General features: G+C 32.3%; 1 protein-coding gene across 1 annotated transcript in view; it reads right to left on the reverse strand.

Annotated features, from left to right (window-relative positions):
• LOC133179757 (receptor-type tyrosine-protein phosphatase epsilon-like) overlaps positions 1 to 18922 on the reverse strand; it is a 92809-nt gene extending 73887 nt beyond the window's left edge. Inside the window, exon 1 of the mRNA XM_061314449.1 lies at positions 18793 to 18922. Coding sequence (XP_061170433.1) covers positions 18793 to 18922 — 130 coding nt within the window. The remainder of the gene's footprint in view (positions 1 to 18792) is intronic.
• Between the last annotated feature and the right edge of the window lie 202 nt (positions 18923 to 19124).

Below are 19124 nucleotides of genomic sequence, written 5' to 3' on the forward strand. Positions count from 1 at the left end.
TGGTCTTGTCATACCTTGAAGTTCTTATTTAGATTTACGTCAAAAGTAAAATCTAATATACAGCTGATATAGGTGCAGTTAGGATTTATACGTTATTTTCATGATGCCCAGTTAAGGGAAAAATAAAGTTTTGCATAAATTTTACATGAACAGATGAAACATACACTTGTTAAAACATCAAACAAATCCTACTGTTGTCATTATTTAGTATGTGTAGACATGATAGAGAAATTGTTTCTTCAATTGGTTTGGTTATAATTCAGTGTACCTACCCCGCATTGTTAAAACATCAAACAAATCCTACTGTTGTCATTACTTAGTATGTGTAGACATGATAGAGAAATTGTTTCTTCAATGGGTATGGTTATAATTCAGTGTACCTACCCCGCATGAAAGATTTGGTATTCGTGATCTGATTCTTATAAAGAGTTTAAATTTTGTTCCTTTTGTCTACTTTATCATAACATTAGAAAAGTATCTGCAATCTTTATTGTATCCCCCTTTTTCTCTGTCTGATTTTAACTCCATTTATTTTTCATAGAGAACAAATTCGAAAAGAAATCACAAATACCTTGACGTCTCCCGATCATTGTTAGTATGTAAAATTAAACACAAATAAAGTTTAACTATATTTTTTTCTTGAATTCTTCCGAAGTTCCAATTTCTTCACATGTTTGCTAGATCAATACTTGCCTACATTTTATTTCAATCCTTTTGTTTACATATAACTGGTTACTCGCAAATTAATTCATGAGAGGTGTCGGAAATTAATGGATGTCGATCTCCATTGTTTTTTCTCCATTAAAATTTATTACACTTAAATTAATTACATAACTATAACTGATTTTTATTTGATGGTCATTTTATAATTTTTGTTTTCGTTTTGTCAAACTAACTCTTTAATATTAAAAAAAACTGAGAGCAGAAGGATAGGATAGGATAGGATTAGACTGAAATCACAGGATAGGATTGAGGATGCAGGATTCACGATAGGATAGGATAGGATTGTCAACTTACAGGATAGCAGCACTGTATTGAATTGAATTATGCATGTCACAGAGGACGTCTGATTGTATTTCCTGTTGAGTATCGTCTCTTTTGTCAACTTCCGGCCAAACCGGAAGTAACTATAAATGACGTATTTCTGCAGATATCAACATAAAATCAAATGGAATTCAACCAAGACTTTTGACCCAATTTTCTGTCGATTGGGGTCACTTCCGGTCAAACCGGAAGTAGTCTTGATTTGCTTTATTTAGCGAAAATCTGCATAAAAATCATAAAAAAACTCTAAATACAGATCGACATAATTTTTGGTCTGGAGGCCTTCTTTTTAATGAGTACTTTACTTTCATTTATCCATCTTACAAGCAGTGCTTCTGAAAATCGGACGGAAGACCTACTCGTTGCTTTGCAACGAGCTTTGCTCTAGTTATTATTATTATTCTTTTTTCTACTTTCTTCTCCGGTACTTTTTTGTCCGGGAGTGTTCTCATAGAACCACTCATCCGATTGACATGAAACCTTTTTAGGGTTAATAGGCATGTTGTGTAGGTGTTCGGAACGAAGGTCATTTTGCGTGCAATGAGTGAAATGACTGATATACTTGATGAAGCCGTAACTTTTGTATTTCTTGATGAATTGCTTTGAAACTCAAAATATAAAGATATATTAGTAGTCTAGACAAGATAACATGGTCAAATTAGCGTGAACTCACCCGCATGCACGTGCGCTCTTCTCTGATTGGCTGATACAAAAATCTCAATATTTTCCTTGTTTTTTCACAAAATACTTTGAAATTTAGAATATAAGTATATATTATAAGGTGCTACAACATGTTATATAGGAAATTTTTTGAAAACACGCGCATGCTGGTGTGCTGCAATCTGATTGGTTGAAACTTTAAATGTCTATAACTCCCTTGGTTTTCAACAAAACAGGATGAAATTTACGACATAGATAGGCACATAGAGCTCCAATATAATACTATCAAAATTGAATGCAAGGCCATGCATGCGTGTATGCTGATTTCTGATTGGCTAATACTTAAAGGGTTACATCTCTCTTATTTTTCAATGAAATTCTTTAATATTTAACACAAATGTATGTATTGTGAGACACTATAAGAAAATTAATGTGAAAAATGTAGAAAACATGTGCAAGCACATGCGCTGAAATTTGATTGGCTAATACCCATATGGCTATATCGGAGTAGTTTTCCAATGAAATACCCTTAAAAATAAAGTATCCATTTATATTACAAAAGTATTGTCTAATTTATTGAAGCTTGTAGGGAATGGGGCATCATAAGGGATTGGGCAGCCGTTTGGGGAACATCTGTAACGGTTCTTATTATTATTAAAATTATATAATTATATAATTATAATATTATTATTAGCACTAGTTTTCATTTAAAACAAGTCTATCTCGACTTTCTTTCGGGCTAAAAATAAACCTCGTCAATGACCTTTGATACACAGGAAGTGCCCATTATTGCCGCTTATATCTTTTCGTCATTAATCACCAATTATTTGCTAAATGAACCAAACTAATTTTAATTCATGACAACAAAAGACCGATATTTAATAAGAAACGCAATTGAAAGGTTTATTTTAAATTTTTTGGGGGGATATTTTCTTCGATGTTGCTACAGCCGCATGCACAAAAAATAAAATCATTGGAAGTAAACATCTGCTAATCAGGCCTGACAATGACCGAAATGCTATTTTTCAAAGTTAACGCAGTCTTGTGGCAGATTGTAGAAAGAGAAGCACATGCTTCATCGGGTGCAAAGCTTTGACAAACACTTTTAAACCAGTTTTCGCATAATTTAGCTTGTAAACCAACCTTCAACATGGTAGGCGGGACTTCGTGGTAAAAGCAGATCCATGGTGCAGTGCGCTAGTGCACTACCACATCGATCGCAATAACTGGGTGCAATTGGTAAGTGTCATTTGATTATTTCTCAATAATATGAAGTATTAGTATTATGTTAATATTTATCGAATAAATCACAGAGCCCCCACCCCCACACGCACCGGCACCTAGAACCTGTTATATGCATTCAAACAGCAAGTTAGAAAGTTTTGCATGGTGGTGTCACTTCTTCGTCGAGGTAACGTCATTTAAATATTTCTTAACAATAATTATGAAAAATTGGAGAATTGGGTATAATTATAATATTCTTATGAAACAAATCACACAAACACCCCCCCCCCCCATTAAGCATGCAAACTGCAAAATTAAGGACATCTTTTAGAAACTTTCAACCTTGAAGAAAATATAAACATGTCAACTGAGAGACACAGGAATTCATCATGATTCTTCTTTTTTTTTTCAAAGAGATTGTATGTGTAAATTCAGAAATTTCGGGGAAAAGATGTTGCGAGACTAGTGGGTGCTTTCTCAATATATACCCACAAGATGGTAGAGGATGCTGTGACTATCAAGTTGGTCCTCTTTGAGGAAGATGAGGAGATGTGCAAAGGTATTACAATTTTTTAAAAAATGATTGGTTTGTTGAAAACATTAATCTTCATAAATTATTTGCATATTTAACCATCTTTTTCATCTAGATTGTGATTTAATTGTATACCTTATTTTAATGATTACTTTTAGTCAGAGCATCACAAAAATTAAACCCGAGCTGTGTCAGAAGGGACAAATATTAGTCTTTCTGAAGGCCTCCTTAATTGATGTGGTATACATGACTATTTAATTGCAGAAGGTAATTCATGTATATACTTCATCATTCTAATGAAGAGAGTCCTACAAATTATCATCAATGTTTTGCATTTTTGTCCAGCTAAATTTATTCTTAAAGATCATTTAGGGGCTTAGCTGCTCAAAAATGCTTTATGTACAAACATACTCGCATGGCTCTGGATTTTAGAGATATTAACTCCAGAAAGACTCTATGAATCTGTCAAGTAGTAGATTATTATTTTCTGTCACAATTTTTGTTTAAAGATATTTAAGGTTCCAAACAGCTATTCTGCACAGGGCTTAATAACCCTTGCATCCTGAAAAAGGACCCTGTCCCAACTGAAATTTACTCTTTTTCCCAAAATGTAAGCAAAAATTACAAAAATGACAAGCAGAATAATTTTTTCGGTGCTTTTTATATGAGATTTTAACAACTCATGCAAATGGGAATATTGTATACTTAAACCAACTATTATTCGCGTCACATTCTATCGTGTGTTACTTTCCTTGCCTTTTCTGTTAGTCCTAAGAAAAAAATATGTTTGTTTAATATTACATGCCAATTAAATTAGGGTCAGTAGGTAGGAATTTCTTCTTTATTTTTTTTCATTTTTTTTTTTTTTCATTTAAAAGTAAAGTAGAAACTAGAAATACAAAACTGCCGGAAAATCACTTTTGTTATTTTTTTTTTTAACAATGAACTATCATAAGCAGTAAAACAATTTAATAATTTTAATTCTTCTGCATGTTGCACTTTGAATCTTCAGTTGAACATTTAGACACTTAAAAAAACAATTTTTCAAATTCACTGAGAAAAAAAATAGATTGCAGATCTAATTTAGATTTGGTCGGGTAACTGTAAACATATTTTTTTCTTATGCCTTCCAATTTGTTTTTGTTAATTGTGTAAGATTGTCCATTATGATCAGGAAAATATTATGATTTATGAAGTATACAATGTGATGACAATGCATATTTGTTTTTATTTTTAAAGTATGTTCCCCCTTATTCAAAAGCAGACTGTAAAATTAAAATTGCATTTTTACATGCAGTTATGTTTCCAAATATTACTAATTTTAAAATTGTATTGTCCTTTACTTCAGTATTATAATTGTTTACTGTTCATAACTTGTTTTTATAATATTACACTGATCTTTGAAACAATCGTTTTTAATGACTTTCAGTTTGACATTTTGTTATTGATGAAATTCCCTTAAATTGTTAACAATATTTTTATGTTGCTTAACCAAGGTACTCTCCATTTTTTTTCTTTTTCTTTTCTTTTCTTTTTTTCTTTTTTTTTTTTTTTTTTTGGTTGTTGTTGTACTCTGCTACGTACATTGTTGTTTCTTGTTTCACAATTCACAAGATAAACAAATTTAATGACATGGAATCATTTAGATTTTTTGTACAGAGATTTGCTACTTTACCAACAAATTATAAACGTGTAAATTTCTTAATGTATATTTGAAAAGTATATGTAACTATATAAAAGTTCAATAATTTTGAAATTTTTAATTTATCCTATGTCTTCTTTCTATTTGGATATCTTTAAAGTTCATGTTTGTGTCAGGTGCTAAGGGTAGACCCTGATGTTTCATATTTGAAGGGATTTTATGTTGAAATCTAAGGCGTGGAGTGGGGTCTGGGGGGTTTGAACCATCCAGCCCTGGAGTTTCTGATTTATGTAGAAGAGCAGATGCATAAATAAAACCCTATTAATATAATGTCTCTAGGATAAGCAGCTATAAAAGGATTTGGGGTTGTTGTGAAAAAAGGGTCATTTGAAGGAAAGTGCCCCCCCTCCCCCCAAAAAAAACAATCCCATTTTTTTAAAATAATTATTTTGTGTGTTCTTTTTTCAAAAAAAAAAAAAAATCTGAGTCAGTTTTTAAGTGGGTATATTGATCCCTCAAGCACAAATCCTGGATATGTCCTTGTTCTCATGAGTCATGTCATCCAGAGCTTTCATCACCGAGCTGTGTATTTGTTTTCTCATAGGCCTATTTATAAATAATAATAATTTAAAAAAAGACACATTCATCTTATTAAGTTACATTAGAGAGTGGTCTACATAATGGTAAGTGATCATAGCAAAAATCTACAAATTAAAATAATCTATAACGAGTTATTATAACTTGTAAACATTACGCCATAGCCGATGCAATATCCCGTCAACAGTGGGGCTGATTTCGAGACCTAGTCCCAACACCAGACCAGCTCCAGACAAACAGCCTCGGCAATCACAGCTTTCTTCTACAATGCATTTTTACAGATTATATAGAGAGGTGTACGTGGCCAAAATTTGGTTAATTGGTTTACAAGTCGCTAAGACCAAAATAAACTTATTGTAGCCAAAACTAAATGAGCAGATCATAATTATTATAGCAATTATAAAGTGTCTCAATCCAATTCAATGTGGAAGCAACCTTAACCAATGGCCAATATCTCTGACCAACTGTTAGTATAAAGAGTTGTTTAAGCGACCATTTGGTAGCAGGCCAACTCTTTTATAACAGAGGGTAAGAAAAGAGTAAACCGCACCGGTGTGGATTACTATTTACATGCGCCTATCACATGCTACACATTACATCAAAGAGAGCATTAGACAAGTGGTATATTGTTACAGCTGGTCTCATGAAGACAAGTGACTCAGCTATTCAACCGTGTTAAGATTCGAGGAAATATTCCCATATAAGGGTAACTCGCTTAAACGTCATTCAAGTTGAGTACATCCTGTTTAAGATTCATTTAATAGCTTTTTTATCAAGTCTGTTTTATAATGTACTCAAAACCTAACTGATTCGGAACACCCATTTCCATTGACTATTAAACGGATGTCCTGTCTAAAACAATATATAAATATCGACAAGTTCATTCAAGTGCCCTGGCACTTTTTTGGGAATCACTCTGACTCAAAAAAAAAAAAAAAAAAAAAAAAAAAAAAACTTTTAATACTATTTTCAAGTTCCCTTAACATACAGGGAATTTATCATTATTTATAGATAGCAAGCATGATGAATTTCATTTTTACCAACACGGCGGTAACTTATTTTGGCCCTATAGGTGTTCTCGCAAGAAGTCATACCTCATAGGCTCATGGCCTGTGGAAATCGCAGGCTTAGAGTAGTTAAATTTACGATTGTAATTGAATAATACAAATGCTCTGGCCACGCACATTTATTCGTTGACAAGATAATAAGAATCGAACCATTAATATACATATCGGAAAACATAAAAGACAAGTAGTCAGACGATTCAAAGTGAGAAATTTATTTGTAGATTTTATCCACACCTGTTTAGAGCTCTGTACTGTCATGCCTGGGTTGAATTTCTAAACCTTGCAGTATTATTCCCCCTTTTTCTGTTAAAAAAGTATGGTACATTATGAAAAAAAAAAAATAATCATATGTACTTGACTATCCCTTTTTTAAATATATGTATGTTCTGTAATCTGAAGTGTTTAAATCATTCAGATCTAGGTTTTTATTTTTAAAATATTTAGGGTAGTAAAAGCTGTCCACATGTAAACACTTTACTCAAATTGAGAAGGTGTGACTCATTTCAGTTAATATACATTCTTAACCCTACCCCTTGTGAGAATTCTAGGACAAAAATTTGCAGCTTGCACAAATCATATGGGATTGATACTACAACAGAATTGTTAACAGAATAAAGAAAAATTGTCGTTCGAATCCTCATCAAAAACAAGAAAAATCCCCTGGAAATATGTAATGTAATATCTTCAGAAATATCCAATATGCTTTAAGGGCATCAAGGCTGCCACGTGAAGTACATTCAATCTTCTAAACCCATTATACCTAGATTCAGCAGAAGACACAACATATTTTTGGTCAACATCATTTTTAGCATTTTGGCTTGCAACAACTAATGATAAGTTAATTCATAAATAAGGAAAGTAATCAGGGTAAGTATAAAATTGGTATCTTCATGACTATCTAGCTACGTAAGTGGTAAATGCAATAAGGGACTGTCATTGGTGGCGGATGCTCTTGTGTGCATGTGGCGTTAATGTCGACCCGAACTCAAATGGTCGAGTGCTGTTGTTAACTCGTATAATTCTTGTGACGCAATTGGCACCCATAAAGAGAATTTCAACATTGAAATACTCTGGATATGTTAATGGAATATTGGCCCTTTGAACAACATTGTAATGATTTAACATTGATGTCATTGTTAATGGGATATTGGCCCATTAAACAATATTTTGTTTGACATTGCTAACATTGTTAATTGGATATTAGCCATTGAACGATATTGTATTGATCTGACATTGCTATCATTGTTTTTTTTTGTTTTTTTTTTTTTTTTTTGGATATTGGCCCATTCATATGACATTGATAACTTTGTTAATGGGATATTTGCCGATTTACTCATATTGTGCATTCGTGAACTTTACCCAGTGCACAATTTAGCCCACTTAGGATCGCGATTTTTCTTTTTGATTGTTTAAAAGACAACCCTACGGCCAATCCCAAATTTGTCATAACATATGTCACCAAGACCAGATACGCCAAACTTCAAATAAATCTCATTTGCTACAAAAGTGTTGTTTCAAAATAATATATAGGATAATAACCCCTATTCAAGCATCGTCTAGGATTATGGGATTTTATCTCAGTGAAACAGGTAGTACATGCATACTTTTTTTATATTACGTATGTGCCTCGCGGAATACTCCGGGTGGAGCTTACCAGATTCGTTTATTATATACGCTATAGTGACTATATATACCAAGGTCCGACAAATAATTATCTTCTTTTTAATCTAGTAGACGAATACAATTTCTACCTCATATTCTCAAAAAAGCTTTCTATAATCCTTTTTTATTGTTTAATGGACTATCCTTAGGAGCTCAAATAAGTCCAAGTTTGGATTTTTTTACCATCAACATGCAGGCTGGTTTTCGCTTGAATATAATAATACTGAATCAGCCCCTTTTCTTCTTAAGGTCATAATAAAGGAGTTTTCTAATTAAATAAAGTAGTTGTGTCCCCTTTTCTGCCCTTATTTCAAAGGTTTTATTTACAATTATTATGTTTGTAGTCATGGAATGCTACGAAGTATTTCCAGTTAAAAGCTAATTGTATAGCTAAAATTGAATAATGAATAATTTAACATGGCATAAACCACATGGGGATTTTAACACCTATCGGGCGCTCATGATAATACAAATCCCTGTGACTAAATGTAATTTTCACAGGTCATAAAGAGGTTAGTGGAATGTAAATGATGTCAGTGAAAAGATTCAAATTCTCAATACTTTTCATAAATAAAACATGGAACCCAAAGTTGTTCTAAAAATATATTTTCACCCAATCTTTATGCATATAATATGCACATTTTTTTCAAGCGCGACGTTAAAGAAACCTGAGCTCATAGTTCACAAAAGCTGTGAAGAGTGGGCCCGTCACTTGTTGTTGTTGTTGTTTTTTTTTGTTTGTTTTTTTTTTTTTTGTTTTGTTTGTTTGTTTGTTTGTTTTTTTTTTTTTTTTTTTGATATTCGTGAAAAGCAAAAGACCACAGCTTTAAAATACAACCAATCGTTAAGCCTTTGTTTTTATACTAAATTTGACTACGGAATGTTCCGTCTACCTGATCTATACATAGGGCTCACGGCGGGTGTGACCTGTCAGCATGGGACGCTTACTCCTCCAAGCCACCTGCTTCCACCTCTGGAATTTTCCGTGTTTAATGCCCTGCTTACAAATTAAATATATGTATCAAATATTCTCAATGAGGCAGTTTAATAATGCTCCTATTTGAAATGAAGCAGAATAATTATAATTGAATATGTAAGAATTAGTACAATTAGAAATAAAAACAACTAGTAGACGTGTCTAGATTTTAGGGAGGAATATATTATAAAGGTTTGAATTTCAATTGAGTCTCAGTAGTTCATATTTATTTCCCGATCTATTTGCATTGTTAACTGTTCTCAAATTGAATGACATTGGGATTCCAAACTGGATAAATTCTAACTACATTGACATAAATAGTTCTTTCATCACGTGTTGTAAACATTTGAATCGTTTTTGCTCTAATACATTAACTCCATTCTTAAAAAGATAAAAATTAAAAAAAAATAAAACATATGAAGTTTTACTTAAAAGATCTTAGGGACATTGGAATGTACTGCAAATAGAAAGTGTCATCATGTTTGCTCTGTCCTTGGACGTTTTACAGTTGCCAATTTAAGAGAGGCAATTGCAAGTTATTATTTGAGTGAACATTTTGTTTAATGTCCGATTGAAATCGTGCGTGGGAAAACCTAGTCTCAGTCATTCAGATAGGGCTGCCTTTCCTGTTAGGATGCCGTGAAATGTACATGTACGTTGGAAATAGTTTTAAATTACTTTAAACAGCTCCACTTCTCCACCTTGGCCTTTCTCAAAGTAGCTACATTTTTGTCTATATTTTCTGTAATTTAGTTTAGAATTTGTTTAGGTAATTATCCGTTGTCAGATCATAAGAATTATTTTTTCTATATATTACGTAATCTGAATTTATATTATGTAATTAATGTTAAGTTATGAATTATATTCATAATTCGACTTCATTTTGTTCTTATAATATGAGACAGATAATAGTAGGAAATTAATAATGTAATGGATTTTTGTACTTATTCTTACATATTCAATTATAATTATTTGCAATAATTAGAGTTGCAGTGGCAAAGTGCAACATACCAAAGTGTTTGTGGGATATATTTAAATGGAGTGTAAAGAGGGTTTCTTGAAAGGCTACGATATTACAATAATCGCAATTTGGGTTCCTGGTAGATTAATTAAAGTGTTTGGGAAGGAGAAGTTCCATTAATGAGTAGTTTTATTGAAAGATATTGACATTGACAATTGTACATTAATATCATTCGTTAAGCAAATACAAAACAGGAAAACTTATTTTCCTAACATCTCTAAATCTATTTTACTTGTTATGTTTCTGAAATTCTTTCTAAATACCATAATCAAAAATACAATTAATCACGACCCCTGTTTAATTGGTTATGTTAATAACTTATTATTCCTCAATTTTCTTGATTCAAAACCATGATAAGATATAGTTAGTATTGATGTTGTCGGAATCTTCTTTTGCATAGTAGTTCAAAATTCAGGAATATAAAAATTCCCTTATGAACATTTATGTTCCCTCATTAAATATATTGTTTATATAAGTATGCATTTTTTTGGTAAGCTGTATCCCTTTCCGTGGAATCAATGGATGCGTAGTGGTGTTCTTCTTGTCCACCCGTCAACTCTTCATACATCTGTTCTCTATCCTTACTAGACATTTTGTCATTAGTGCTAGGTTCCTTAACATTCTGTTGCAGACATCTTGTTCTTTTGAGATATATAACTATGATCAGTGTACTGAGAAGTAATACACCAAGAAGCGTAGAAATGACGGAGATGACGACCAAGAACGTTTTTGAAATCTCGTCTGAAGAGACAGTGGATTGTACCAAAATGTAGGTTATATCCATTATTTCCTGTCTGACAAAAACATGAATAATTCATTCATAGAAGTACCTCCCTTATGTTCTTGCTTCCTTTGTAGTATAAACTGAAATAAAAATGATATTCTATCTTTATTAAACATTGACAGCTGTTTAATTGATAGAGATCTATCAATATAATGTCCCTGATTATCGAGATGTTTAAATATGACCTCAAATTACCTATTAAGGAAGTTCTAAAGGATCCTGAAAAATGCTGTGTGCTTCTTTTGGATTTTGAGGAAATTGTATCATTAAAAGGGGCATATATTGAGTATATTATATCAATTGTACAAAGGGTACCTGCATTATATCTGCAAGAACAATTTTCAAAACAATGAACTGTTACTGAACAGAAAGTACTGTATATAAATGACTTAAAGCCTAAAAAAACCCATTTTATCATTCTGCAATGCTATGTAGAAATTCTGATATTTTCAAAAAAGAGCGGAACACGGCCTAGTCGACAACGTATTATCAATTAACATTAGTTACTTCCATTCATATGCTTACTTGATATATCCCAGTGAACTTGATATAAAAGATACCCCAGAGTCTGACACATCTCTTTCATATTTGGATATTTTACTAGAAAATGACTTAATGGTAACCTAACAACAAAACTTGATGATAAACGTGATGACTTCAACTATCCCATTGTCAACTTCTTTTTTTTTATTCGATGTAGCAATATTCCCTTGTCACCTGCAAATGGGGTTTATGTCTCCCAGCTGATTCGATTTGCAAGAGCATGCTCAACGTATGAAGTTTCTAAAACAAGGCAAGCTATTGACAAACACGTTGATGAAACAAAGATATCAACAGTCTCCTTTATAGTCATCATTCCGCAAGTTCTGTGGTCGATACAATGGCCTTGTCAGCACATACAACCTATCATTAAGTCGAATGCTAACTGACGTTTATCATATTTGTTAGGCCATTATTTAGACACTGAATTTCTACGGATTTTTTTTCGTTTGTCCGATCATGACAATGAGCACACGGCGGATGTTACCGGTCGACAGAGGATGCTTACTCATCCATGGCACCTGATCCCACCTCTAAATTTTGAGGTCCGTGTTTGCTTTGCTCAAAATTTGTATCGTTTCATTGGACCTTCGAGGCTGATTACTGCTCGTTATCTTCATATTTTATTTACGTTTTTCAAGTATAATGCCGGTTCTTAATACACATCAATGCCAAAATACATTTCAGCTAAAATGATAGCACAAATTATTTTCAAAATCTAAATTGACTGCACATTAAAGCAACAAAACGATCATTAACAATACTAGGAACTGTCCAAGCGTCATTTTACAGCTTATAATAGTCTTACTATAAAAACGTAGTTAAACACAAAACAATATATAAACGTTCTAATGCGCCGAAGAACATGTTTGAAAATGTTATATAACTAAAATTATGTCCAAATACTGTAAATGTATTATATTTAGCGTGTACGATATTTAGTGCAAACTGATTTTTGAACAAGTTAGCGTGGATTTGATTTAGCACATTTCTTCATGTTCTTCTTTATGTATATTTGTGCAAGACAGTTTGCGTTGTACTTAAATTAGCGGAAGCTTTTTTCCACCAAAAGCGCTGAAAAGAATACACAGAAAAATAAAATAAGTTTACAGTAATTTAATGTGACTTTTTTGCACTGTAATTAATTGGAACACATTAATCAATTTTTCTAAGTTTTTCCTCCATTTTTTTTTATTCAAATAAATTTTCAGAACAAACACAGTTCCATTTCATCTTGAATAGGCACATTAAAATTTGTGACGACAAGAAAGTTTCAAAATTACTTTGCATGGTCAATTATTTGATTTTCTGCACTCCAAAAAATGTCATTTTTCTGATATTAAAAATTTAACAAGCAATAAAGTAATGTCATTTTGTTGAATATAAGCAGAATGGTTAAAATTATCATATATATTCAGAAAAAAGTGGGGGTCTGTGATGTTAATTTTTAGATATTACTAATAAAGTGTTAACTTTAAGCTTAATTTGGGGCAATTTTTTCCCTAGACTTTCACAATATATTTACTATATTTGTCAAATTTGATGATAAAATTCATGACAGTTAATTTGATATATAATTTAGGACCAGTATAAAACAGTTCACTGCACAAAATAACTTAACAATACGGTAAATACTTCGAAAGAGAAAGAGAAAAATTCATCTTTTTTTTTTTTCTTAAAAAATTACGCTCAAAATATAGTTCCTCACTTAATGCTTTTGGTATGCAATTTAATCATGGGGTTATTTTAATATAGTTTAATTTACATTGTAGTTAGCTTCCGTCTTTCTTGTCACAAAATCCGTCAAGACATTTTCCACACTGGGTACAGGAATGTTGGGCATAATGACCATCAGCACATTCATTAATTGACAGGGGTGGAGTTTTAAAAATTGCATATCGATCGATACATCTTATAATATAAAATAATATTTTTTTCTTGAATTTATTAAGAATCTTACGGTGACACATTTACAACCAAAACTGCTGGCTTCACAACTTGAACGGTTTAGAAGAATATGACCAGGAGTAAATCCCCGAGGGTTGTCCGGTAAAATCGTGGACAAGTTGTCTATATTGAAAAATAATCATCACTGCTTTCTAAAACTTTCACTACATTTTAGTACATTTTTCATCAATATACATAGCAAATTTCAAATAGATATCTGCTCAAAGAAACATAATATGAAACTGTTATGTTATGTATGGTATCGCCTTAACGTCAAAGTCTTTAAAGCAGCGTCACGTTTCCTCTTTGCTAAATAAAAGTTGGATAAGCCCCACTAAAACATTCGGGGATTTCATTGATGCACAAACTTGATTTTCCCTTTATTCCACCAAAAACAGTCGAGGAACCGATCTTGCACACACCTGGGACCTTCTGAAGATTTATTAGTAAGTTATGGATAGTACTCTTACTATCATTCAACTAAACAGGCTCTCTTATATTGACGGTCTACAGTAACAGCGTCTTTTGCTATCGCCAGTGGCAGAATGTCCGTATGTTTTGTTCTACCTGGGGACCCGATCAAAATGCTTCCGCTAAGAAAATACTAATTTCACTTGGATACTAAAGATCAGGTGATATTTTTTCTATTTCTTTTCTTCTGTAGTCATTTAAAGTTTCTTAGGGCGTCATTACTACATCCAAATCAGACTGAACTGCTCTCCGGTGCGCCGTAACGTCACCAAACGTCACCATTTTTCGTGTGTTGCGCTAACCACTTTCCCATTTCAAATGTTCAGGAAACTGCCAAAAATTAAGCAAATGCCTTGATTTTTTACAAAGACGAAAACATAGATAGTGGATTAAAAATAAGATAATTTTTTTACCCCAAACCTTATCTATTTAATACTTTTATTTCGAAATAATACTCGTGCCCCTGTTTTTTTTTTTTTTTTTTTTTTTTTTTTTTTATCGTGCGCCGTAGGATCGTACCCTGTGCATATTTAAGCATAATAAAATCTTTATTTTTGTCTATATTTTATCCAAAAATTAAGATGCACTTAAATACTGTAGATTCCTTATTTTTCGCGAGTACTTATTTTCCAAATGACTCTTTAGCGTCAAATCGCGTCAAATCGCAAGAATAATAATTCGCGAGTGGACGGTTAATCGAGTGATTTTACACTGATTTCAGCACCATGAAAATAAAAGCGAGTAATTTTATTTCGCGAGTTGTGCTTATCGCGTAATTACGCGATAATTAATTCCTAGCATATTTGCTGAAAATTTCAGCTTAGTGTGCCGGTTATTTTTCTAGAAATACGCTTTGTGCACGATTTTACCGTACTACCCTCGAAGATTATAGTTCTTTTAGTTAAAAATATATAATACAAAGGCGTGATAACTTTTGTTGATACGAGAGAATATTACACATAGCTTATCATAATGCTAAACATCTACCTTGACACAAAGGATCTTTCCAGTTATGTCTGCAACCAGATAGGCAGCTTCCGTTTTTCGTGTCACAAAATTCATCAAGACAATTTCCACAACGGGTTCTGCAATTCTGGTCATAGTATTCATCAGCACATTCTAAATCAATGGAATATATATATATATATATATATATATATATATATATATATATATATATATATATATATATATATATATATATATATATATATATATCAAAATGCCAGTTTTTGTAGTTTTATAAAGAACATCATTTTTTTAATCATAGCTTGATAAAGAAATTCTGGCTCACAATGTCGAACCACAGACCTGTTTATACGTCTAGTTATATAGGATTTGAATCCTAGATTAAATTTTTATCGTTTGTTAAGGAGAAATGCTGAAAACTGCAATTAACAATTAATTAATGGTGACTAAATTATTTTCAACGACTAAGGATTTTGTTTAATAAAATGTGAACAGTTTCGATGGACTAATTCCTATCTTGTGAACGAACTAAACTTTGACTAAGCTTAAAATTATGTTCAGGATTTAACGGAAAAATTTCCACTGGGAAATTTCTTATTGTGTGGGGACGAATGTAAACCCATAGGGTTTAGAACGGACATTTTATTTGAACATTTTAAACTTGGACTATATTCATATCATATTCATTTTAGTTATTAATTGTGAACTTAGTAGTGACAGTAAAATAAAATAAAAGTTTGTTAAACGGAGATATACATTGTTTGTGTACCACACAGGAAAAGAGACTTTAACATCATGAACTATAATTATATTGTTAAAACAAATTGGATGTTGTTAGTGGTACACTGAACTATAATTTTGTAAATTCTTTTGTAATGAAATTGATCAGAATAGACCAATCAAGCCCATCAATACTAAGTAATTAAATTTGAACGGAAATGTAAAGTTACTATTAAGATTCTTGATTAAGAGTAATAAAATTGGGAACTTTGTTCAAAGCAGATAAGTAAAAGAGCCTAGGGCTAGAACTCCTGTGGTGCAGAGATGGAGAATGAGTCCATAAATATTATTAATGAAGGTATACCTGTATTGGAGGGTGGTATCATGTTGGGGTTCATAGGTCAACGAACAGACCTACGGACAAAGCGTAGGTGGCATGGCAATGTTAAGTAAGCCAATGAAAAGCACATGTACCGGTACTTTTATATCCTGGACCATGAATACCCTCTGAGCACAAAATACCCTGTTTTGTCGGAGAACGGTACTTTACATTATTCTTAACTCTACTCTTTGACTCTATCCTTCCTTCTTTCGACCATTCATTAGGCATCTATTGACTCTTCTGATTAAATTTGGACTCCAATTTCTTTGGACATCACCTTAATTATTACTTTTGAAGTTTTAGTTCTACGGTCTTCTTGAATATTTGGGACGGATCTTTAAAACTTTTGCTACAGTCAGCGTATTGGTCTATTCTGATGAGATTTCAGAAACTAGTGTATAAAAATCTATACGATCACGGTAGTTTAATAAACTTTTCAAAAAACTTACAAATTTTGTCGTTGGCTTACAAGGCCAGAGCAATTGTTGTTTTTTTTTTCTCATGTAGATTTTTTTTAATATATTCTGCTTCTTAGGAATACAGGTCGCTAATAAAAGAGCACAATTAGTGCCTTTTGGAATAACAACAGTTTGTTGGAAGACCTGATCTTCAGAGACTACATAAATATTGCCAATAAAGTATTTTTAATATCAACTTCAGGGTACTTCTGTATAGAATCAGAGTGTTTTTTTTTACGAATATACATTCCAAAAACACTTTATCCATTTTGGCAAAGTGTTCAGGTACTCCCTTTCATAATTTGCACAACGTCTGACATAAACTTCAACAGAATCCATAATAGATATGAAGCCCTGTCACCAACTGAACGACCGTGGCTCCCTGTACTTAGGACCCTTTAAGATGATTGTTTTGAGTACTTCATTTTCAATAGTATTAACATCACCAGTAATCATGCGTTCACAGGAATGCAGTTGAAAAACGAAGGAGAGCAAAACCATTTACAGTCCCTGAAACGTTCTACTTTCCCACTTGAAGGGTGAGCGAAATATGAACGATCGCAAAGCGAACAATGAGTAAACCATGTGTGAATGCTGAACGTAATTTGGTGAACAGTTGGTAAACAGTGAACGGTGACTGAACGCAGAACGCGAAAGGAGCGCTAACGCGAGCGCAAAGTTAACGGCGAACGAACGGTAAACGCAAGATGAACGATTTATTCGGAATATCTCATTTTTTTTCTTGAATTGTATGTACTCTATTGTATGGCGGAAAATGAATAAGTAAATTAATCCAACGAATAAATAAATTTTAGAGTACCGACATAACCAAACCATATTATTTTTTTTAATTTTTTTTTTAATTTTATTTTTTTTCTTTCTTCCTTTATTTATTTATTTATTTATTTATTTTTTTTGGTTCTGAACAATTCCAGAACAAAATAAATAAATAAATAAATAAATAAATAAAATAAAATAAAAATGCCCGCATTGTCCTAAGAAAGATGGTACATGTGTACATGCACATTATGTATACACAATATTCGTGTTTTTTACAATATTTCATGCTGTAGCTACAAGAGTGACAATTATTATGTGAAAAAAAGAAACATATCACACATAGAAATAACGTCTCTATATGAGTGAACAATTCTCGAATGGTACGCTAAACAACATACAATCAATCAATCAAACACATAGAAATATTTTACATAGATCTATAGATGTGTTGCATAAATACACATGTGTATTAATATTTTCATGCAATAATATAAGTAATATGAAATTCTGTTCGTAATCTTCATATTTCATTTCAAGATGTTAATTTTTGCTTATACACTTCTATTTGAAAGCAAACCATGCATTGTTAAACATTTAAAAAAAAACTTTCTGCAAAGTGAGAGGAAGGAACAAAGGCTAAAAATGTTATTACTTTTGTTATTGATTTATTAAATGACGTTTAACGGCACATTCGATAATTTTTCACTCGTTTAGAAACGTCACCCTATGCCAATGAAGGGCTTAAAATTTTGACCTACTCAGATTCATTGAGCAGTGAAGGTTTTTTATCCTGCAAAAGCCTACTGGAACATGGGGACACGATTTTGATCTCATCCAAAACACCCCTGAAAATAACCTTTAATGTCCGACGTTTGCCGTAGAAACAGTCACTATCTATGTTACGTAATAGTTTTGAGACAGAATATCGAAAAAAAAAATCGAACCCAGCCTCCTGATCACGAAGAGAACACCAACCACTATGCAACCGTGACAATTTTTTGATTGAAAGTATGACAAAAATTTGCTGAGTTGGGGATATTAAAATTGCTTTAGTACGGAAAAGGATGTTTGCATAGACAGGGAGTAGCTGATTACAGGTAAATGTCATAAAAAATTAAAGGTCGCATATGACAGGAAGCAAAGTACAGGTGATCGCTCTGACAGGTTTGAATTCAGGTAAAATTAACAAACAGAGATGGATTTAAAAAAATAAACGCCAAGCAATACAAATCTGTGAACGAGATATAAAACACAGACATTTGGATATTCCAAAGGTGGGATCAGGTACCTAGGAGGAGTGTAATTCAAACACAAACTTTTACAAAGATCCCCTGTCCAGTTTTTCATACAGCCAGACGAACAATTTCCGGTTTCTTTTTCACAGGGTGTCATCTTTACAGTACCTGCATTGTACACATTCTCCATTATAAGCATAAGTCCCGTCATCACACACTGGTGAAAAATAATACCAAGTAATTGAGTTGATTTCCAGGGAATAAGTGATTATGCTACGCTATGCTGTGTATAAAAATATCATTCAAGATCTTAACATCAATTCTCTGTAAGGACCAAAAATGCTTGGCCACACGCTATCATGGAATTTTATTTTATCACTATAATATTAGAGAGTGCCCTATGTAAAGACTAT

This window comes from Saccostrea echinata, unplaced genomic scaffold, assembly GCF_033153115.1.
Source record: "Saccostrea echinata isolate AGI-Se365-2 ecotype Australia unplaced genomic scaffold, CSIRO_AGI_Sech_v1 ptg000005l, whole genome shotgun sequence".
Lineage (NCBI taxonomy): Eukaryota > Metazoa > Mollusca > Bivalvia > Ostreida > Ostreidae > Saccostrea > Saccostrea echinata.